Source organism: Drosophila sulfurigaster, chromosome 2L, assembly GCF_023558435.1.
Source record: "Drosophila sulfurigaster albostrigata strain 15112-1811.04 chromosome 2L, ASM2355843v2, whole genome shotgun sequence".
Classification (NCBI taxonomy): Eukaryota; Metazoa; Arthropoda; class Insecta; order Diptera; family Drosophilidae; genus Drosophila; species Drosophila sulfurigaster.
In genome coordinates, this window is record NC_084881.1 from 25,110,719 (window position 1) to 25,135,412 (window position 24,694).

Genomic DNA, 24,694 nt, shown 5'->3' on the forward strand with positions numbered 1-24,694 from the left:
TCGAGTGAGGTTTGAGTTGGGGTTGGGGAAGCGAGGCATTTTGACCACTTAATATGCAATGAGTAATGTTTAAATGTAACCAGGACAATGCCAGAGTAAACGGCGCAAACACGATGCTATTGTTGGGCCCCAGCTGCCAAAAACTGAGCACTTTTGGGCTTGGGAAATCTACGAGGAAATCTTCAATGCAATTTATATGCGGCAGCTCAACTGGGTCAGTTGCATGTTAAACATCAGTTGGTTCTTCTTCTGTTGCTGGGTCACGTGTGTGCACTTTAAAATGTGTACAAAACTTTAGCTCAACTTTAAAAATTGTCTCTCTCCTTTATTTGTGGCCGAGTGTCAACGGGGGCGTATACGTATTTTGCGTAATTAATAATTTCGTGGCCGCACACAGAGCACAAATGACTGTGTTGCTGTGGTTGAAAGCACAATTTCCGGCTCATTAGAGTGTCTGGAGTAAAAGGAGCCACCCACAGAGCTCAATTAATTGTGACTGGCCGACCACAAGTTTTGGATTGTAATGTTAGTTGTGAATTTGTGCAAAATACTTGGCAATCCTCTTCCTCTTCCTCCTGGGTTGATAAATGTGTTCATAATGCGGCCTAATTGTGGCATCGTTAGTGGCTACTAAGCTTGATTGCCGCCGTCGAAGTCAAGTCTATGTCTCTCTAAATTATTTGTGATCTCTTATGTTATCTCTCTAGCTCTGGCTCTGGCTACTTAGCATTACCATGACTGCTTGTGACTTTTGCATATTTAGCAATAAGATTCCAATGCCAATCAGACATTGTCCTGTGTGTAAGTGCGTGGGTGTGTGTGTTGTTGTGCGTATGTGAGTATATTGGCAACAAAGCAAATCAAATTTAATGATAAGCTCATGTGCTTGAACATGTCTTTTCCGCCCTGATGAGTTTGCCGCAGCACGACAACAACAGGCTCCTCTCGCTCCCATAGATTCTCTAATTTAACGGCGTATACGTTGCGTATACGTAATGCCTGTGTGTGTGTGCGTTTCAAGGACTAAGGACCTTTGACATTTTCCAAACGTAGCTAACGAAGCAAAATGAACAGACAACGTGAACAGCAACAGCGACGCGAGTTAGGTGCCATTATATATGGATTTTATTTATGGCATATTTTTAGGAGCGCAACGTTAAAAACACTCAAATAAAGTGTTGGTCAGAGAGAGAGAAAAAAAACACTTGCTTGCATAAATTAAATTTTCATTCATTTTAAACTTTGAAAATATAGAGCGCTTAAATCGAATTCTTGCGATAGTTGTTATGTGCTAAAATCTCTCGTGCTTTCAGCTTAAGTCTAAGTCCATCGGGTGATGTTATTAATGGTGCGGGCAGATGCGAGACTTCCACAACGGCGGCGGCATTCTCATCCCACTCGATGTCGTAATGCTGCAGCAGTTTAATCAACGCCACTTTAATTACCATTTTGGCAAAGTTTTGTGCTGCGCATAGAGGATTGTTCGCAATTATAGTCAAGAATTTATATGCGGTTTGGTTTTATTTCTGTGTATACCAGAAAACTTACCCACGCATTGAGCACCACCAATGCCAAAGCCCACAAAGGCGCTGGGGCATTGGGTGGATTGCTTGAGCTTGTCGTGCAGAAAGCGCAAAGGTTTATATTTCAGCGGTTCACTGAAATACTTCTCATCGCGCTGTATGGCCAGAAGTGGTATCATCAGTGTCTTGCCTTCGCCAACGGTGAATTTGGTGGCAGGCAACGTGTAGCTCTTGCGGCAAGTGCGTTCAATCAGCGGCACTGGCGGATATTTGCGCAGCGTTTCTATTGAATTGAAATTTAATATAGTCTCGAAGGGGAAAGTCAGCAGCTGTCTAAGCCAAACTGTTACTCAATTCATTTGCCTAACCTTTCACACACATCTCCATGTACTTCATGCCCTCCAGTTGCTCCAGCAGCTGAAGCTGGCCATCGCCATCGGACTGCAGCTCTTTAATCTCCGCCTGCAGCTTCTCCACAATTAGCGGCTGCTGTGCGATCTCATAGAGCGTCAGTGTAATTGTTGACGCCAAGCTATCTAAAGCGGACTGCAGCAAATCCTCAGCTACTTGAGCCAGTCGCTTAATCGACATCAGTTTGTCTTCCTCTACAGAGAAGAGAAGAGATAAATACAAATGTAGTTAAGTGGAAGTTGATTGGTTCAGTTAACTTACCTATGGCATGCTCCACTTGCCATTTGTCGCTGCCCAAGTCGTTGCCATTGCGAAACTTCACCAGCAGCTGCAACATGTCCTTGCGTATGATGCCACGTTCCTCGCGTTGCTCCACATTGCGTTGAATGATGTCCAGCAGGCGATACGTGAGCGTTGACTTCTGCGGCACGCCGCGTAGAGTGCTGAAGAAGTTGAGATATATAATCGATATTGTGGTAAAAGCATATCTCGCTTAGTGGCCACAAAAATTGGCCGCTAAACGAGATTGATTTTTTAATGAAAAGTGTAACGATAAAAATAGATCGTCAAACGCGTAGAGTGCTGAAGAAGTTGAGATATATAATCGATATTGTGTTAAAAGCATATCTCGCTTAGGGGCCACAAAAATTGGCCGCTAAACGAGATTAATTTTTTATGAAAAGTTAAACGATAAAAATAAATTGTCAAATGAACTTTTACCTCAAGTTACAGTGTGGCTCTTAAGTGAGTAATACGCTATGCGAGGTGGTCGCTAAGTGAGATTTCAGAGTGTACTTACAAGCATTGCAGATTACCGGGCTGCGCTGTATTCTCCGCAAAGCTGTTGAGTATGTGATCCTGCTGCTCAAAGTTGTTCACATCCAGTCCATAGACCAAGTTGCCCATAATGTTTACAGCATAGCTAACATTAATATAAGAAAATGGGATTATTGATATTTAAGCATTAAGCACTAAATTGATAATTGCATTCAAAAGTAAAATTGTATACTACTCACTAATTAAATAAAGTACAAAATAAATTAAATCCATGATTTCCTGAACATCTTTTGATAGCTAAATATTATAATAAATTTGTAATAAAGTCATGCCTAATTATTGCTTAACAACTTTGGCTAATTCAAATTCAGAGCAAACTTCAAAATGTATAAGTATTTTTACTTATTTTACCTATTTAAATTACTTATTACTAAATTTATTACCTATTTTACATATTTGTGAAATTAATGTCATGATTTAATGTACTTTGCTAGTTATTAAACAAATTTTAAATTAAATTGAAATCATGCTTAATTGCTTTCCAACTTATGCTTACATTCTGAGTAAACTTTCTAATTGAAAAATGTATAATACTTTTAAAAACTTCATATTTTATTACGTACTAATTATATAAATTCTAAATTAAACTGAATTTGTCAGTAAATTGGCTTAACAACTTTTACTAGTTATTTTAATTTTTAGCTTTTGCTTTTGCTTACTTACATTCTGAGCAGCTGTTGCACGTCCAGTTCGACTACACCTTGCAGCTCACGTTGTTGCAAGTGGTGAATCATTTGATTGGCCACATCTTGTGTGTTCAGTAGCATGGGCTGCAGACGCTTTGTGCCAAACATTGGCGCCAATTTCTCGAGCAAATTAAAGCGTCTGTAGCCCTTGACATAGTCCCACTTAGTTTCCATAAAATGACCATTCGCCTGCTGCAGCACGTGGCGAGCGAGCTCCACATTTCGGACCAGCAGCACGGGTCGAAAGAAGCAATAGATGCCATGGAGGCGATCACGACCCTCGTGATATGCTTCACAGATGGCCTCCACGTGCCGGAACTCACGACGATAGGCCTGGCAGAGGAAGTCCCAGGAGAGTGTGGCGGGTTCGCTGGGAATGCCCTTGCGACGCCAATGGCTGTAGATGTGTCGCACGTAGAGAAAGACGATCGAGTAGAGCAGTATGGGCAGGAGCAGCCACATGGCGTTGATGTTGCGGCTGAGACGAACGTTGATGAACTGACTGGCAGAAGATCCAGATTCAGATAATTATGGCAGCTCTTCGACAGCGTGTCTGTGTCTGAGTCTGAGTCTGAGACTGTGTCTGCTTCTACTTCTCTCCTGGTGCTGTCTGTGTTTTAGTTGCCTGTGGCACAACGAAATTCACAATCCAATGAAATCGAAAGTCACGTCGCAGCGTCTCTCTCACGCAGCAAGTAAATGTTGTCTGACCAACGCACAAAAAACCCAAACTACAAGCCGGCAAACTGCACTGCTATCGCCCTTTTTTGTTTCACTTGGTTATCTCTTCGCTCTCTCTCTCTCTCACTCTCCCGCTCTCTGTCTGTCTGCGTCTCTCCCTTTTTGTTTCATCCGCGATTGCTGATAATGAGTCCGGAGCTTGTCTCATGCCCTGCGTCGACTCTGCAGCGTCCTGATAATAATTTATACAGCAGCAGCTGTACCAGACGCTACTTATTATTATCAGTTGCTATACGACTCGATTTGTTTACACTCTCTCTCTCACTCTCACACGCTCTCCTTTGCTCTTTTTACTGCATCTTGCCGCGTCATCATTTTCAGCTGATAACAAATATTCTCAACCGCATTATGTGCTGTCTATTCTAACTCGCAGCAAATCCTGTTTTGCTTCCAAAGTTGTTTCGTCTCGATTCGATTCGCTTCGTTTTGTATTTTTGGCCAGGGCTAACTTGAAACTGACCTTGCAAACGGCCAAAATCGATCGATCGCAGCGATCAATAGCAACTACTAATTGGCTGTCTCTCTCTCTCTCTCTCTCTCTCTCTGGACGTATTAAATTATAGTAAATATTGTGTACTTGTTGTTATAAATAAATAACTAGATAATATGGCATTGAGTGTGGCGTCTCGAGTGCATCGATTAATGATAATGAAACTAAGCTGATGATGTAAATTCAAGTGCATTCTATAAAACACTCTTAGATAGTGAACTGCATATAAGTACATAAAATAAACAAGCGACTATCTGGCTGTTAAGCCTATATACTACCTGAGTTAAGGCCAAGGTCGTAGATTTATAAGGTACCTCAAGGTCTGTTGCCTTATCTGCAGAATTTCCTAGCAAAACCCAGTGAATGGGTAAGTACGTTCTTAGCCAGGTAAATTCCTATAATTCAGTTTGACTAAACGCTGTGCAACTTCAAACCAAACTAAAAACGTTTTACAGCTTCCCAAACCGAAAGTATGTACTCATAATCTAGTTTAGTGTCTTAAAAATACCCTATATATAGCATTATAGATTACAAGAAATATAATTCAAAAGATCGTTTACATTGCACTGTAAAAACAATCACATTGCCATGACTCATCATAATCACAAACCTCAACTGATTGTTACAAGAAAAAATAAAGAAACACAAATTATCAGTGTAATATTTCAATTCATTATTACTTGCACAAATGCGTGTCATACCCTACTTTATTTATAGAGCATACACGAAAGCTTTTAACCCAAGAGTTCAGCTTCATTGCATCCGATTTCCATTTCATTTGCCGAGCTGAACTTGAAATTAACCCAAGACGAACAAAGCCAACTGATTTATTTACGTATATTAAGAATCGTAATATTCGATTCCATTTCAACTGCTGCTTAAATATTCCATTGATGCGATATTCTGAATTCTATACACACACAGTTCAAACACTTTAACACAGCCTCGAGCTATTTTCTGAGTTACCCTTTTATTCCGTTTGTTTATTTAACTGGATTTGTTGTATTTGAATTGCTGTTGAATTGCGGCCGCAGGCATTAAAAGAGTTAATAAGCTTTCCAACGTTTTAAATTGATATTGAACAATCACTTAAATTTGAAACTATTATATCGAAAATTTGCCAAGTAATGTGTTAATTATGGCGCTTGATTTGGCTATGAAATAAATACTAAAGCACATTTAATTTCCCATTTGATATGCTACTTGTTATTCTCATGTCATTAAGCAATAACAAAGGAATGAACATCCTTTCATGTCAATTAATTATCGACAATGTCTGCTCCACATTCATGTATGTAATCTGCATTATAACCGTATTAACAGCCAATTAAACAGCAACTATGGCAACACAAATAACGACTATCAAGTGTCAACTTCAATTTGAATGCTTGACGAACTCTCTTGTCTTCACAAGGAATTCCTGCTGCCAAAAGGGAGGAAGTTATTAATCACGCCCATTGCATGTGAAGTTCAAAATGTAAATTGCGAATGTGTGTTAATGTAGGATAAAAAAAATGAAAATGAAGAAAAAAACAAGTGAGAAAGCAATAATCGAGTGTGGCCGACTTTGAGATACCCGGATATCCATTTTGAATTAAAGTAAAATAGCGCGCTATTAATTTAAGAATATACCAAATTAATATACCGAATAAATACTACAGATATACCGAAGGTTATTTGGGTATACTGAAACAACACAGTATTGATTTTAAAATAAAACAGATAAATATAATATATATATGAAAATATATCAAATTAATATACCGCAAAATACTATAAATATACCAAAAGCTGTTTGGGTATATTGAAACAACACAGTATTGATTTTGAAATACACTAGAGAATATACCTCAAATCACCAAAAATATACCAAAGGCTATTTTAGGTGTATTACTACAGTACTGCATTCATAATATACCATAGAGTGCAAAATATACCATATTTGCCCAAACAATAACTTATCTATTTTTATACTTTTTGGGGTCGAAGATGCCTCTCTCTGTTCTCTCCTGTTACATACATTTCCTATAGACACAAACTAATAATGCCCTTCCATCCATATGGATATCGGGTATAAAAACATGCTAAAAATGCATTGAAATTTATATTTTAAAGTTGTTGCTGCTGATGCCAAACACGCCATCGGCAACCGGAGGCAATTTTCCACAGCACTGAATAATTTAGCATGTTAAGGGAAGAGCTGGCTCTGGCTGAGGCTCAGGCTCAGGTAACCTTTTGAATGCCACTTGTTGCTCGCTTTGGGTGCCACATAATTGCAACTGGCAGTGGGAATTTGATTTAAATATAGAGCAGGTTACATGGCCAGCATTAAAAGTTATGTGATACAATTTCTCACAATTAATTGCCAAAGCTGTTGCAGCTGTTGCAACAATACAGCAATGTGGAGCATGCCACAGGGCCCAGACAATGCCATCGAAGTGGGTTGAGAAGTCACCTCTTAAGCTCAGCTCTGAATTGGCCACGTTTAGAGCGAAGAGTTATTGAGCGAGTGCCAAAACAATTTGGCCAGCATCAATTCAATTTACTTGACCATCTTTATTTTGCGGCCATTTGGCAGCATTTTGCAAACTTTTTGTCGATTCATGTCCCTGAAGGCTTCAGCTGCAACAGCTGGTTGCAATGGTCGCAGGTTGCGGCCAATCGAGCATCGTCAGACACAGACATAGCAAACATTTTTAGTCCTTTGCTGGCAGCTTTCCACTCACGGCATTCAGTCATGTAATCGCCATGACTTGCCAGATGTGTCAAACAATTACACAAAACTCAGAAAGCCCTTACCTAAAAAAAGCCATGAAAACCTCAATGCTTTTGTCTGTAAAATATAAACATTTTCGTTGACCAGACAGCGCTTTAAATTGTCGTTGTAAACTTTGTTAGCAAACGGATAATGTTAAATAAAATACGCAAAATAATAAAATGGAAAATTGAATTACTCATTTTGCAACAAATATATTAAGACAAGTAAGAAAGCTATAGTCCAGTATGCTCGACAGCGACATACCCGCTACCCATTTTGAATAAAAGCAAAATAGTGCGGTAGTAATCTAAAAATATACTGAATAATATACGACAAAAATAGTAAAATATACCGAAGGTCAAGTTTGGTATATCATTGAAATGAGAAAACACACCAAAGGTTAAAATATTCCAGATTTTTAGCTAAACTTCTACATGTAACTACTAATTAAAAATGTTATTAACTTTTGATTACACTTCAAATTATTGAAATACCTCATAAATTAAAGCTTTTCCTTAGTTCAAAATAAACTATAACAGCTTATCTTTCTTTGTTCTATAATTACGACGCATTTTGCATAAAGTTGAAATTATGACGAACTTTGAATTGAAAATAATAATATAATATAATATAATAATTAATAATAATAATAAAAAGAAAATAATTATGATAATTGTTTGCCGCTAAAAATAGATTTAACTATTTAGGAATAATCACTGCTCGAGAGAATAATGCCTAATTAAAGTATAACTCTGAGTTTTGCACTTCAAACAGAATTAATTAAAGACTCAAGTGTGATTCACAGACAGCCGACAAAAGCACAACAATCAGAATCATATTGCATTATTCAGAGCACGTGTCATTTACAATTCACATTCAAATTGCCTGCCACGTTCTGTTCGATATCGCACAGTTATACAAAATTAATAATAATTGTGATTATAATTGTACAAGTGCACGACCAAAATGGAAAATTTTCCCCCTTACAGCATGTGCATGTTTTCTTAGAATTACATTACGTAAACTTGAAATTTGTGTGTTGCTCAATTTTAGCCATAAATCAGCAGCAGCACATGAACGAATGCAATTTGAGCGTCAAATGTGAATGAATATATGAGTATGAGTATATTTTTGTAGACGAGAGTTCCACTCGGTTTGCTTTTTCATGCGCTGACAGCAATTTGCAAGTTAACAAAAATATTAGTCAGCTACTTGACAGTCTCGTCTCCAGCGTCAGCTTCAGCTTGAACAGCCACTCACACTTGAACACTCTCCCTTCACCGCCGCCTCCAGCGCTTGCCGCCCACTCAGAACCTCGGCTTCGTCAACAATGCGCTGCTTTGTGTACAATTTTTTGTATGCCAACAGAGCGTCGTCAAGTTCATGAACAAAAACTAAACGCCAAAGGGGAAGAGGAAAGAAAAAATGAAAACAAAACATGAATAAGCAAAAATATCGTTGACCCGCAAGCTGAGGCGTAGATACTCTAAAGAATAATCAGCTCTAGAAAATATATGAATTTCAGCTGCGAACACAATAGCTAGAAATGGAATTTATCGTTAGCATTCGAAATAGGAATTAAATGGAATTCCATTTTCAAATCTTTCACACTCTTCACAACCCACACAATATCCAACTTGTTGAGCTGAGAGCAAAACAATCATTGTATTATTTGCTTACTCAAGCTGAAAGTACAATAACAATCCAAACTAAAATTGTAATAAAAGTAGAACAATGTAAAATTCAAGGAATGTTTTCAGATCTTAATCAAAAGATATTTTTTAATTTCAATATTACGAATTCTACTTACATATTTTAACCTTGAAAACCTTTATAAGAATAGAATCATAATCTTTATGCTAAATCTAAACCCAAATTTTTCAATGTAAAACCATGAACAAAAACTCATTAACCTAAAGTCAAGTCATACAATAGACTTACCTTGAACATGAGAAAAAGCAACAGAATAAGAATCAGTATTTTGAGTTCATATATAGTATATTTTTTGTCTAAAGAATTTTAGTTGTGTATGAAAATTTAGACTTACGGTTGCGACATAGTCAATAGACCTCCCAAAAGGCAAACAAAGAGCATGGCAAATGGCAAAAGTATTTACATGCAAATTACTCATTGGGACAAGTGCATTGCAGTGCGTAGTCTGTGCAGAGGAAGAATGAGAGGGGGAAGGTGGAACAACCAAAAATACAATGGTGCGAAATTTGCATGTTTATGCGAAATAACATTGCGTTTTTGTTATGAAAATTTTGCTCGGTTTAGCGTATACGCGACGTACAGCATGTCGTATGCGCAACGTGGCAAACATTTTTGTGTAGTTTTGGAACTTGAGCGCTTGTCAGTGGAATTTTTGCGGTGGCAAAGCTGCGCGCGATTTGTGCGATGCCAGCTCAGCGCATTTCTCTCTCTTTCTTCTCCATCGACTTGCGAGTTAATGTATAATTCTGGATATGGATATGTCAAATGCTGTTTGCTCATAAAGTTTGGGGCGGGATTTTCAGTTGCAGCTTCCAGTTTTGCATGCAAATTTGCTTGATGGGCAAACGAAATTGGTTTAATAACAAATTCAATTTAAGTTTAAGCATTTTTGATACACATACGTGAGCACACAATAATTTTCTTGTTGTGCAACAAAGGGGCAACAGGGCCAAGCCAGCGGCAGGGGGCAAGTTGTGCACTCGGCGAGACGATGGCTTTGTGCATTTTAATTGAATTTTCCCCTTTGGCAGTTGCCGCTGCCAACGTCACAAAAATTAAATCACAGCACATATTTTTCTTTTTTTCTTTGTTGTTGCTGTTGCACTTGAACAATTTTTCATAATGCCAACGTTGATCTATGCAAACCAGGCAGAAATTAACATAAAAGGCCTCAACTGCCAAACTGACCCCGCAGGCCTCAAACTCATGCTCGTATTCGTACTCGTATTCCATCAGCTTGTATGACACGCCCCACACTTTTAACATTTGCCGGATCCAGCCCTTTGGAATGATTTCAAATTGGGAAGCTCGAATTTGTATGTGCTTTAGTATTTGTTGCATGCCCCACGCAACTGTACTACAATATGAACAATGCTCTACAATTTCTGTTTGATTTCTGTTTGTTTTTTTCCTCCCCGCCCACCCTCTCACTCTCTTTTCTGCCTCTGTTGCTGACAACATTTCACTGACCTGCCCCATGCACATGACGGGCGGCCCAACAATTTGTTGTTGGGGTTTCTCTTTCACTTTGGCTTTTCACAAAATGCGAATTGTGTTTCCTTTCCTCTTTTCGCATTTCGCATTTCGCTTGGCACTTTTGTTATTCTCATTTTATTTTTAGTTCTTTTGTTAACGCTTCTTTGGGCTGTCAATTTCAAGCGTTTTGACAAATCAAATAAAATATCGAAATTTTGACAGATCTTCGAAACGTTGACAAATGATTGAAGCCAAGTTTCTACTCTACTCTACTACTATGTGGGAGTTCCAGTTTGTGCTGAAAAATAATACATAAAATGTGGCTTTTGAATGAATTTTAAATTTTATTCAATTTTCAATTAGTCATGCATTTTTTTAACTGATTGAATCTCACAAAAAAAACTTGATTTTTTTTTTTTGTATTTTTGCCAAGCTTTTTATATTCATTTATCATTTTTGTTATTTTTTTTAAACATTTGCATAATTGAATTTCATGCAACAATTAATTAAGATAATACACGTTTGAAAACTCATATTTTTTCAGTAATAGGAAAAAAAATGTTTGCCTCAATTAAAGGAATTAATTTTTGAAAATTTCATTTGGTTAATTGCATTTTAAATTTGTATTCAAATAGTAGTACTTAAATGTACACTCAACAACTGAAAACTAAATTAATAAGCATACTCAATTTCACTGTTGTTTTTCTTTTGTTCTTCCCAAAGTATCGACAGCAACTTAATTCAAATTAGAACTAATTACTTGAAGGCGATATTGATTAACTGTTCCAGTAGCTAATCAAGAGTTACGTATATGATCGTAAATAACAATTTCAGAAGTTCGGTACAATTTCGATTATTGGCTATAAATAAATTACGACGCAAGCGAACGAAACGAAAGAAGAAAAAAAATGTTGCGCATACGCCGGGTTGCACGGGTTGACATTGAACTTGCGTTGTGTGTGTTGTTTTATCGATACCATGAAGGCCACATGGTTGATTCTCCACTTTCGCTTTAGGAGCCGTGTGGCATTAGGCATTAAATATTCATTTGCTCGACGGCTGCCACAACAATAAAAACGTCAACCGTTGTTCTGGCCAGCGTAGAACTTGTTTAATTGTTCGACCAAATGTTCTACACATAAAATCAGGCGATGGACAAAAAGGACACTCAGTGGCAGAGGCTCGTAATGAAGCAACATAAATCTCGGCACTAAATATATTTGCCAGCCATGAGCCGAGCCAAAGCAGAGCAATTAATCTTTGCTCGCAAGATATTTTCTTTTTCTTTTTCTGTGTATTTTATTTTTCTTTTTTTTTTGCTTTTGCTTTTGCTTTTTGGATTGGGGTGACACGTAGTAGAAAAGGACTCGGGGGAGCGGCCCAAAAAAAGATTGGGGGAGTAATGGCAACAATAAATGTGCATCCAGCTTGTTGGAGCTGAGTTAAGAAATCACCGCCAGGAGTCGAGGGGAAAGGGCATGTGCGTGTAAATTATAGATAACCGCGTTAATGTTGCAACAACTCCTCGGGTAAAGTTTACTCCGCAAGTTTTTGTGTCGCTAAAGAAGAAAAACTTGGCCGAAAAGTGTGCCACAGGCTCACAAGTGCTTGTCTCTTTCTCTCTGTCTCTGTCTCTCTTTCGCTTGTCGTCTCTCAACGGATGTGAGATACATTTTGTATGTTTTGTTGTCGCCACACAACTTCCGGCTCCGGCTCTGGCTGTGGCTGTGGTTTGTGGCAACTTCGCCTTGCCTTGCCTCGCCCATTACGAGTCCCAGGTCGGTTGCCATTCGCTTCGCTTCGCTCTGAAAATGTGTCGAAATGTCGTTGTATTATTATTTATGCTTTTTGCCAACGCTGCGTGCGACTTTAAAGCGCTTTTGATTTTAAAGTTTGCGTGTTTCAATTTTTTTATCTACTTTTTGCTTTGCCACTTTCCATTTTAGCGCCACTACAAAATTGTTATTTGCCACTTTCAGTTTGAAATTAGCAATTTAAATAATTTAATTACATCGTGACCAGCAATTTGTGGCGTTAATTAAAACGTGCCAATGTCCACGTGCCACGTTCTGCTGCCGCTGTTGCTGAAGCATTTTGGGGTTTTGGTAATTCGAGCAGAGCTCAACCGAACTGAACTGAGCTGTGCCACCAAAGCAGAGCACCACAATTTGCAACATTCTCATTCATTAGCGATGCGATGCGATGCGATGCGGTGTGGTGCTCAGCAGGTAATTTCAGTTGCATTTAATTGGCTTCAGCTTCTTTTGCTACTCTGTGTTTGCATATTTGTTCTTCGAAATTGATTAATTTTTGGAATGTACCTAGCAGTCTGTGCTTGTTAATTAAATATTATGATAACCAGAATATCAGTAACAGAATCTTTATGTAACGGTCAAAAACTAAATGAATTACGGTGTTATGATTAGTGTTAAGCTTATATTAACAGATGATGATTTAAAATGTATTAATTGCACTTTGACGAAAGTTAGACTAATAGGAGTACAGACTAATACAGGAATAAAATTACTTGTTATAATGTTATTGTATATTTGTATTTGAAAGGAAGGAATAGGATTTAGAAATTTACCAATATTGAAGTCATTGTATTTCATTTCTATGGCACCTTCTGTCAGTCAGTTAATTACTTAAAAAAGGTGATTCTTGAACAAATTTTGATGAAGACAAAACCAAGATTTGCATTAATGATATAACAAAGGAGGTTTAGTGTTGGGTTTCTAGTTAATTTAGAATGTTATATTAAAACCACAGTTTTGCCTAATGTTACGCAGTGAACTTTTTAAGGAGAAGTCTCTGCGTGCAACCATTTTAGTGGCCTGCTGTGGTCTGCTAATTGATTCTATGGATAGTCTGAATAAAGCGACTTCAGAAACTTTAAGACGGTAGGAGAAACAGGTAGATGAGAGGATGGGTAAGAGAGTGATGGAGGATGTATTAAGTGGCACCTTACGATCTCGAATTTGCATGGTGGGACTTCACAATACCTGAACATCAGAATGTGTAAAGTAAGAGGAAGGGGGCTAAAGCATACTGAGCTATGCAGGCTCACTATCCATTGACTGCATTGATCAAGCCAAAGCTGCAACTACGACTAATTTTGCACCTTCCCTATAAAGGTCTAATGACACATTTTCTGGAATGCGGCGATTTTGCGTATGGAAACAAATGAATTATCAAAAGTTCACTTTATAATTATTATAGGCGACACCCAAAGGTCAGATGAATATTATGATTTTGAATCGAATAAGAATAAGATTGCATATGGTTATATAATCAGCTTATCAGCTTATGTTATATATTCATATATATATTCATCATTTTATACTTCCCAGATTTCCGATACTATTAGAATTATTTACGAGGGTTGCTATTTATATTTCTGGCCTAATAATGAAAATGCGAATATTTATAAAAAAATGGATTTATTGTTTGTCACAGTATTCTCCAGCAAGATTTATATACTTTTGAATCCCCTCAAATCAATTGTCGAAGCACTTTTTCCACTCTGATTGAGGCACCTCCAAAACATGGTTTTTGAACACTTTAACAGCACTTTCTGACATCGAAAATCGATGACCACGCCTTTTTTCCTTGATGTACGGGAATAAAAAGAAGTCATTGGGTGCCAAGTTAGGGCTGTACGGCGGATGACCCATGAATTCCACGTTTTGACCACAAAAAAAGGCGCGGGTTTGAGCTGGTGTGTGAGAGTTCGCGTTGTCATGGTGCGGAATGATCCATCTTTTCTTGTTCGTTTTTCGAATTTCTACAAGGACTTCAGGCTTACAAATTATGGTGTACCACTCAGAATTGACCGTCCTACATTGCTCAAGCGAAACAGTCGCCACATGACCAGTTTTACCGAAGAAACAGGAGACCATTTGCTGAATAGTGCTTCCTCCACGAACAAGGTTCGTTGGATTTGGCTCGTCTTCAAAGACCCACACGGTCGATTGCTGTTTTGTTTTGGGCTCATAACCATAGATCCATGATTCGTCACCTGTGACTATCTTATAAATGTCTTTTGAAGCACAGGGAATGTATTTTTCCAAAATTTCTTTGAACCAATCCACACAAGCCTTTTTTTGAGCAATTGTCAAATTGTGCGGGATCCAACGAGAACAATCCTTTTTTACGACCAGGTGTTTATGCAATATCGAATGTATTCTGGTGGAAGAAATGTCAAAGGATGCCTCATCGCGTTATAAAGATTTAAGTTCATCGGTGCACTCTTGTCGTAATAATCCAAGTCGAAAGTTGTGAAAAATTATTGCTCGAAAGTGTTAACGAGTTAATTCGATTTTTCTGCCGAGATAAGTTTTTGATTAATCGTTTATCGATATCAAACGTGGTCGCACATGAAAAAGTTGTATGGAGCTTTTATAGATAAAAGTCCAAACTTTCTTTGGGAAATAGCCAATTGGTCATAATATGGCTAGAAGTGACCTAGGCCAGAAACTTAAATAGCAGCCCTCGTACTATACGTAAAATTTGCTGAAAAAACTCACGTAGCTAAAAACTGTTTAGGAATTCGTCACGCCCACTTACGCCCCTATAAATTGCTTAATATGTGCCAAACTTTTATCGAATTATAAGGGCTTGATTTATGTTTTGTAAAATGTGCTTTAATCGCCAAGTAACATCGAAATTTCTTCGACATATTTCATAGCTTTGAAATGAGTCTCTAGAGGGCATAAAATTATTACGAAAAGTAAACTTGCGATAACTCAATTTATTGTTACGAATAATTTCAAATTACTCATACGCAAAGTGAGCGGAGTCAATAAAGTGCTGATTTGATTGCACAACATGTCGCATGAGTAATCAACACCTATTTTTCTTACTATAAATGAAATGTAAATTGTGCACTTGAAAATTGTATTAAGTAATAAAGGTTTAATGATATAAATCAATGCTAGAATTGGCTTAAATAGATTGTGCAAATATAAGTTCAGCTGATTTGAGAACTGTGATGATGTTGTTGTTTACAAAACGTTTTCGAGCGGAAATTGATTGTGTATAATTTCCAGTTGAGCTCACCAGATGAGCCACCACAAATAAAAAGCAATAGCAAACAATAGCACAAAGCTGCAGAACTAAAGTGCAGAAACTGCAGCCAAAAGGCAAAGCGCGTGCTGGGAATTTGCTGTTTTTTACTACTGCCAACTTTGTGAGAACAACATTCAACAACAACAAGCGAAAACAAAATTCGCTTGGCATTCGGTTTAGCTGTTTGTAATGTGCCAGACTCTTTTTCGCACCGCAAAAACCTCGCATAAAATAGAAAAAGCTTTTACACTGTTGCCACAAATCTAATTTGGAAAATTTCTTCTCTGTCTCTCTCTCTCTTTGCAGATGTCACATCAGATGCAGCAAACACGTCGTCGCTTGGGCTCCGTCAGCGACTCGGCACCGCCCTCGGAGTCCAGCGAGGGGGACTGCCTCCTCGGAGCAGCGGGATGAGCTCATACTCCATCCAGATTGGTCGGCACACTCACAATCGTCGGCCCAACGCAGCAGCGCACATGGCACCACATCGCTGTACAATGCATCGGACATTGATGCGGACACCATCAGCACGGACACCACAAGCAACACAAATCTCTCGGACTACGAGCGCGGTCAAGTGGAGAGCTTCTTTGCCGGCCTCGGCACCGAGATCTTTGTCAGCGGCGCTCTGGCCAATCTCTATGAGGGCACTGGCAACGATGGCGACTGGCGTCTCGTCTTCACCGGCATCCCGGTGATCCTCCATGACAAGGGCAATGCTCGGGCACGTTCGATGCCCCGGGTCACGCTCGTGTTGGCCGAGCGGGGTTCGTGCTTTGCTTTGTGGTCGGATCGGGTTGATAATTTATCGAATTATCGGATTGCGGGCCCCTCGTTTCACACCATGTGCCTGTCGAGCAATCATCAGCAAATGATTGGCTTCAGCTTCGATTCCACAGACGCTGCCCGTGAACTCTGGCAGCATGTCGAGCGTCTCGTCAGCGATCCCGAGAACATTGCTCTCTCGGTGCCCGGACGCAAGCAGAAGAAACAGAAGCGTGTGAAGCCGGCTCCGTTGCCACCGAAGTCACAGATTTCGCATCCTTGTCAGTTCCATCATGTGACCAGCGTGGTCAAGGAGGACAACGAACGCTACTACAGCATGCAGGCATTTGGACCGATCAATTCGCAGCAGCAGCAACGTTGATCAGCGTCGGGCGCGTGGATCTGGAACACGAGCGCCCTCTGGTGGCAGAATTAGCAAATGTCACCGCTAAACAAATAATATAAATCCCCCCAAAAAGTCTCCAGTAACCAATCACATCACCCTCTCCCCCTGAGTTATCGTAAGGCAAAATAGTTATGTAATCAAATTTGTTATAGTTATATGACAATGTGTTTATCGTCGAGCACATTTATCTGTGATACCATCTAGGCGTCTGTATATTCCTAGACATTAGCTATACATGCGCAATAAAAGTAAATTCAAATTAATAAACTACAACTACAATACGGAAACAAAAAAAAAACTAATAAAATCAATCAAAAATTATGTAGTTTTAGTAATAAAATAATAATCATAATAAATACAAAATTAAGCTAGTTCGAACGATTGTCAATAGGCGAGCGAGTTTTATAACGTTTTCTAAATATCGTCAATATAAAGATAATGCTAATGATAATGATAATACACATACAGATTTGTACTATCCATAAAGTGTATGTAATGTTCATTCATTGACATCTTTTATGCATAAGTCCATAATATTGTAACTTTGCTTGTTTTCTTATCAAATTTTATCTAACTGTTTTTAGCTCTATGTACCATATGCATACAAACATACAATATACATAAATACATATACATAAATATAGATATACATTATATATTATCTATATATATATACTATATATAAACCGATCGTGTGTAGCTCTAAGCATTACGAGTACATTCTAAAGCTAACAAACTATTGTATTTCTTAATCATCCAAAATTACATACGCCAATGTCAAAATCAAATAAAGCTGAAAAACATTACAAAAAAAAGTGTACTGTGTTTTTATACCCGCTACCCATAGGGTAGAAGGGTATTATAACTTTGTGCCGGCAGGAAATGTATGTAACAGCTAGAAGGAGGCATCTCCGACCCTCTAAAGTATATATATTCTTGATCAGCGTCAACAGCCGAGACGATATAGCCATGTCCGTCTGTCCGTCTGTGTGTCTGTCCGTCTGTCCGTCCGTCCGTATGAACACCTAGATCTCAGAGACTATAAGAGATAGAGCTATAATTTTTTTTCGACAGCATTTGTTATGTTTGCACGCAGATCAAGTTTGTTTCAAATTTTTGCCACGCCCCCTTACGCCCCCGCAAATCAAAAAAAACGAATAACAAGCGTAATTTTAAAGCTAGAGTTCCGAATTTTGGTATATACAATAATTACTATAGTAGTTATGATTTCTGAAAATTTGGTTGCGATCAGATAAAAATTGTTGAAGTTATTAAAGAAATAGTTTTGTATGGGCAAAAGCGCCTTCTATGTGCGTGTTGTATGTATGCGTATACGTATATACATGTTCGCCTCTATATTTGTATCTGTATGCATAGGGCAATGCGATAGCTCTGTTGGTAGAGTGCAAGCCCAATATGATGTGGTACTCGAGGTACTCGGGGAACTCGGGTTCGAGCCCGCTCGGGGTACAATTTTTTTTATCGTATTTTCAAAAATTATAAATAATAATTATAAATAAATAATTATAAATAATAATTATAAATAAATAATTATAAATAATAATTATAAATAAATAATTATAAACAATAATTATAAAGAAATACTATTGTATGGGCAAAAACGCCTGCTATGTATGTATTGTATGTGAATATATGTATATATATAAATATTTTGGTATATACAATAATTACTATAGTAGTTATGATTTCTGAAAATTTGGTTGCGATCAGATAAAAATTGTGGAAGTAATTAAAGAAATACTTTTGTATGGGCAAACACACCTACTTACTATGGGTCTGAGTTGCTTTGGCCGACAATCTGGTATATTGTGCCGTCTATGGTATATTTTGAATGCGGCACTATATCGATATACCAAATATGTTGCTTTTATTCAAAATGGGTAGCGGGTATCTCACAGTCGAGTACACTCGACTGTAGCTTTCTTACTTGTTTATATTTGTGGTTTCAATATTGTATTTTGTATTTCACTACAAACAAGCGAGATACAATCCAATCAGAGTAAGTAAATAAATCAAATTTAAAACTCTTTAATTCATTTTCAGACAACAATAATTATAGTATTTTGCACTCCTGAGTTACTTCTTGTTTGCGATTGGATAGAAATTGTAGCAATTATTTAAGAAATTCTTTTGGCTGTCAAATTACGTCCACTGAAACTGGGTCTTTACTGATTTGGCTGACAATCTAATATGTTTTTACCACTGTGACTTATTTTGAATGAAATCCTTCATCGAAATAACAAATATGAACATCGCATCGTTTATTAGTTTTTAAAAATATTTATATAAATATGCATGTTGAATCTTTTATATAAAGATATTTACTTTGTTTTCTTTTAGTTTCATAACAATTAAAGAGAAATTGTGAATTTGACTGACGTTCTTTATTTGATATCACAAATTCACTTCACAAATCTGTTTCGAATCAAACAATTCAATAAAGATTTATATTTATTTATTTTTGTGCTCTTCTTATTTATCAACAATTCACTGTTTTGTTGACTTCTTTGATCAAAATAACAACTTCTATTTTGAGGTATTTATATTGGACAATATTTGCTTGCATTTCTTTAGTCATTTCTTAATTGTTTTCACCTGATTTAATTTTACTTTTATCAACCAATTGTCAACTTAAAGCAGACATATTTCATTCAACAAATTGAAGCTGTTTTGCTATTCACTTGAAACTCCATTTGAAGTTGGCAAGAACTGCAATTAGGTTACCCCTTTGCCCTTATAAACCCAATAATTTGTCTTTAATTGTGCCACCAATTACAACACCATTACAATTACAATTTCAGCAACAACAAAAGTTACTGTAACAGTTAAAGTTACAGTTTGGAAAGTAATTGTAGGCTGGGTCCAAAGTGAAGTCTACCCGCATAATTAATCAAGGGTCTCTGGAAGCTGTTCAAGTTCGAGTTGAAGTTGAAGTTGGAGTTGCTGCTGCTGTTGCTGCTGCTGTTGCTGCCACTGATTGACTGCCACAAGTGCAATAAAAGTGTTTAAATCATGTGACACAGACAAAAGACAAATGTGTGTGTATTGTGGTTGTGGTTGTTGCAGTGTCCAATTGTTGTTATATAAGTGCCCAGGCAGCCATAATACCCATTTATGCTAATTAAGATACATCGAGTGAAGAGCCCAAAGGGAGGGAGAAGTGGCAGAAGGTGGGCAACCAACATTATAAATGTGCTTGCATTTTATGGTCTTTTTATTGTTTTATGTTTCGCATGTGTGTGTGTATTGCCATTATTAATGCCATCATTGCGCACATTTATAACATTTATAACAAATACGAAATACAAGTAATTCGTGTGGCGACAATTTTAACAACATTTTCAACACATTTCAACGCGTTTCTCGCCAGACTTCACAATTCGACCGCAAAGTGAATGAACTGACGATGCTTCAACAGATTGAACAGCATTTCCATGGACATAACTTTAATTACAGATGAACATTTAAAAGAATGACTAAACAGAATATGGCGACAGTTAAATAACAAGTGCGATTTTATTTAAATCGTATTTCCAAGAAGAACTTCACAACTTTTCATAAACGATTTCGACTGGATATAGAATATTTTATTGTACTATAAGCCAATACGTTTAGCACAGCAATTTTATCAATTATTTTCAAAATGTATTCAAATATTAATTTAAACTTTTAATTGAAATTTGTTAGCCGTTTGTACAATGCCAAATAGCGTTTTAATACCCTGTGTTGATTTGCATAAAACACTGAAGTGGGATATTTGACATTGTGGAAGTAAATTCCTCTGAAACTGTGTTGCAATATTATAAATAATTTAAACAAATTTTCCTAAAGAAAATACACATTTAAATCGAGCTTAGTTTAACACTTTTTTCAATCCAAACATGTGCTCGAAATTCTTAAATTTTTTTTTATTTTGTATGCAACTTTTTGCTCACACACCTTTATGTGACTTTATTTAAATTCTAACTGTGAAACAGGGAACTCAATTCAATTCAAATTGAGTAGCACACATTTTATAAAATTATAAAAAACAAAATTAATAAAATGTCTTTCAGAAAATACAAATTTAAATCAAGTTTAGTTCAAACACTTTTTCATTTAAAATATGATCACAGTTCTTAAATTTATTTTAGTTTTTGCTCACAGAGTATCTTCGATTTGAGCATACCCCTTCACACTTGTTATGTGCGACGCATTGTTGCGAATGAATTGAAATATTTTGTCTGACCTCAGGCTAATGGTCGAGTAATCCCCAATATTTTCAGCATCAAATGCAAATACTTAATTGCTCGCTGTGTCGCACCCTGTAAGCTCACACTAGATGCTTCTCTCTATGCATAACTATAGTTAAATTTGCTGTAGTTAAAATGCCACAGCTACCCACACACATACACACAGATAATATCCAGGTGGGTTCGAAATTTGGCACTCGTTTTGTGGGTGCGTTGTGCCAACTGAAAAGCCGCAGAAACCAAAAAAAAAACGACTTTAGTATGAAGTTGACTGCTGCAAACTGCGGCTTAATTGTTGCCACCAACAATAAGCGGAAGTTTGTGGTTTGGCTCTCGATGAGGTGTGTGTGCGTGTGTGTGTGTTTGTGTGTGTGTGGCATCTGCCTCGAATCTCTGCAAAAATGTGAAATCTGAAACTTGAAAGCGAAATGTTAGAGCTGTCCGCCACAATATCATTATCATTATGATCATCATCATTGTAGACATCGCCATCGACAACATCATCTTGGCAGCTTGCGAATCAAAATGCAAGTCAGGCGCCCTCACATTGGGGTTTCCTTTTGTGCCTTTTGAAAAACCATTAAATCCGCTAGAAAATGCTAAGCAGAATAAAGCAAAGCAAACGCCAGAGCAAAAGCAAAAGCAAAAGTAAAGCAATCTCGGCGCTTCAACAAGATGTCCAAGGTTTGCCAAGGTAAGGCGCCTGCAAGTATGCTATGCTTTTTATGACAGTTTTTCAACACGTGTTTTGTATTGTAAACAATTTGATGTGACACGAAGCACGCGCACACATACACATCTTCAAGTGTATGTGTATGTGTGCGTGTGACCTTATGCGCAGTCACATATTTGCACTGGCCTAGGGCATTGCTCAGATACCCTGTAGACTAGCATCCAAGCATAGTCAATGAATATTTTATTTACAAAGTACTTATGCTTAAGGATATATAAGCTTATTAGATAACTATTTATAAAATTAACAATTACTTTAAATTTGTATAATTATTAAGAATCTTAATTCCCAATTTTCTCAATACTTTTAATACATAATATTTTCTTTTTTTTAATGTGTTTTTTCTTTTTATTTAGTTATTTATAAGATATTCCAACATATTAAAATTATAGAAATTTGTGAATTAGAATTATTTCCTATAAAACAATAATAAAACTCAAGCCATTGAGACTTTAATTTACTTTACTTCATTGAAATAAAAATCAAAATAATAAAAAGAGAAAAAAATCCAGATTGAAAATCGGGATGTAAGATGTTTTTGATCTTAAAAATCAAAATCTTGAAATAAGATTTATGGGTTGAAAAAATCTAAAATCAATATTTTTATATTGAATTTGCAATTTAAGATTAAAAGCATTTTATTTTAAGTTTAAAATCTTGCTACAAGAATTTTGTATTCTAGATTGAAAAGAAGATTGCAAATCTTAATTTAAGAACTTTTTAATCTTGAAAATAATCAAATTTCTCAATGCGATTCCCAACTATTTAAGTATTTATTAATTTCTTCATTTATTAAAATGTTGATAATTAAAAAACAAAATAAAGTTATTGAAAAATTTTGTATTTTGCATTTTTATATTCCATTTTTTGATTACAATTTATGTTATACGAAGTTTATTTTTAATTTTAATAGGCCATCTCTTCTATTTTCTTAAAAATGAATCGCAAATAATGTAAAAATCTCTCAGCCCTCTTTACAGGGTGTCAGAGCCTGAAAGACTTTCGCAGCCAAGGAGCTGAGCCAGGCCGAGACTTTTGTATGAGCATTTGTGTACACACACACACACACGCATACACACATCTAGTTGGAAATTCTTGGGCATTTCCATTTCTATGCGATTTCCATTTGACGCTGCCGTTGGCCTAGTTCCTAGTTCCTGACCATCTCCCATCCTCGACTGACAGTTTTGGCACGTTTGAAAGTGATTCAATGGCAACAGCGATGGCGATGGCGATGGCGACGTCGACGACAACCAAAAGCTGGACATACACACGGTGAGGCCACATTCCGAAGCTGGGACAATTGGATGGACTGTTGGACATTGCATTGCATTTGAATTTTATCACATGCATGTTGAAATATTCAAAATGTCAACGTTTGAGCTTTGGAATTAGTCAACGCTTCAACGGAACGTGTCCATGTCGTGCTCTCATATTTGTCTATGGATTGATTATATTGTGTATTGTGTATTCAACATGGTTGACATCGACTCGAATACGAAATGCCAATTAAACAATATTTGACATGCCAATTTCAAATTGCGCTCTATCAACAACACAGCACGTTTGTATTAATATATCGATGCAATTTATTTTATTGTTTTCAATTCCTTTAAAATGACAATTTTAAATTTGCAGCATTTTATTAATTAGTTGTGCAAAAAACAAAAATGCAGTTTTCTATCATGGATTTCAAATAAATAGAAGAAACATTTAACTTTTACTAATTTGAAATCAATCATTCGCACATTCTTTAGTCGTTTATAAAAGTAATTATATTTAAAATTTGTAAAATAATACCATGATTTTAATTATTAACAGGTAAGAAAGCTACAGTCGAGTGTACTCGACTGTGAGATACCCTTTTACCCATTTTAAATAAAAACAGAACAGTCCATTATTTTTCTTAAAATATTCCAAATTAATGTACCGCAAAAATACATATATATAGCAAATTCTATTAGTAAAAATTTCCTTGTAAATATCCCCCTATATGTAAAAAAAATACAAATTTTCTGTCATTCTTTTCTTCGTCATAGAATTTACTTATTATCTTTAGATAGATAGATTGTAAATAAATAAAGAATAAAACAAATACCAAATTCTATATTTGGAATGTTGACGGTTGTAAGTTAAAACAACAAATATAGTATATTTTAGTGTTTGCAGTATATTAATTTGGTATATTTAAAATTTGTCATAGTGTACAAAATATACCAGATTTCCATCCAAAGCATCTATACACAAAGTTATAATACCTTTTTATCCTATGGAGAGCGAGAAAAAATACATATGTGTAATTCTCTGACGGAATTTGTTTCGTTCCTAAAATTAATCTAAGCTCTAATTAAAGTGCTAATCAAGAGTTATAAAAATAAAGAAATATTTTGGTATATTCTTTCTCACCTAACTCATATATCAAATTTAATATAATTTTTAGAAGTTTGTAAAACTTATTGTTAAATTATTTGTAGCTATAAAACGTATTGAAACTAACAATTTTTTTAGAGCATCAAGGAAATGCCACAAAATATTAAGGAAGCAATTATTATAAGGAAAGAACATATTTAAATTATTCCATAATAATTATAACCATAAAACAATGCATTTGAAAAGCAATACAGTCTAGCAATATATGTTTATGCGGCCAAGTCAACCCAGGTGCACTCATATGCCTAAGAGTTGCGCCGCACCTGAGTGAGTTTAGCTTTAATAGGCGAATCTCCTCAAGCTGTGGCATCCACAAACCACACAAAACCAACTCATCCCAGGCAAGCAAATGAGTGTGTGTGTGTGTGTGAGATCATAAGTCGCATTTGCGGCTGACTGTGGCAA

General features: G+C 36.6%; 2 protein-coding genes across 2 annotated transcripts in view; one reads left to right on the top strand and one right to left on the bottom strand.

Annotated features, from left to right (window-relative positions):
• The window catches only part of LOC133838888 (uncharacterized), a 53,556-nt gene extending 35,868 nt beyond the window's left edge, over positions 1-17,688 (top strand). The window contains 2 exon segments of the mRNA XM_062270140.1: positions 16,009-16,086; positions 16,088-17,688. Coding sequence (XP_062126124.1) covers positions 16,009-16,086; positions 16,088-16,849 — 840 coding nt within the window. The 3' untranslated portion in view covers positions 16,850-17,688.
• LOC133838881 (probable cytochrome P450 310a1) lies at positions 1,210-4,646 on the bottom strand. Its single transcript, XM_062270131.1, has 6 exons — positions 3,435-4,646; positions 2,734-2,856; positions 2,196-2,377; positions 1,892-2,128; positions 1,549-1,806; positions 1,210-1,465 (listed from the first exon to the last, which is right to left on the bottom strand). Exons 1-6 carry the CDS (start codon positions 3,917-3,919, stop codon positions 1,260-1,262), a joined length of 1,491 nt encoding a protein of 496 aa, XP_062126115.1. The 5' UTR covers positions 3,920-4,646; the 3' UTR covers positions 1,210-1,259.
• Positions 17,689-24,694: the final 7,006 nt, after the last annotated feature.

Coding starts and splice junctions, on each gene's coding strand:
- LOC133838881 (XM_062270131.1), bottom strand. CDS start 3,919: ATGTGGCTGCTCCTGCCCATACTGCTCTACTCGATCGTCTTTCTCTAC. Junction 1,807..1,891: donor CATGGAGATGTGTGTGAAAG/GTTAGGCAAATG, acceptor TCAATTCAATAG/AAACGCTGCGCAAATATCCG. Junction 1,466..1,548: donor TGGTGGTGCTCAATGCGTGG/GTAAGTTTTCTG, acceptor CTCTATGCGCAG/CACAAAACTTTGCCAAAATG.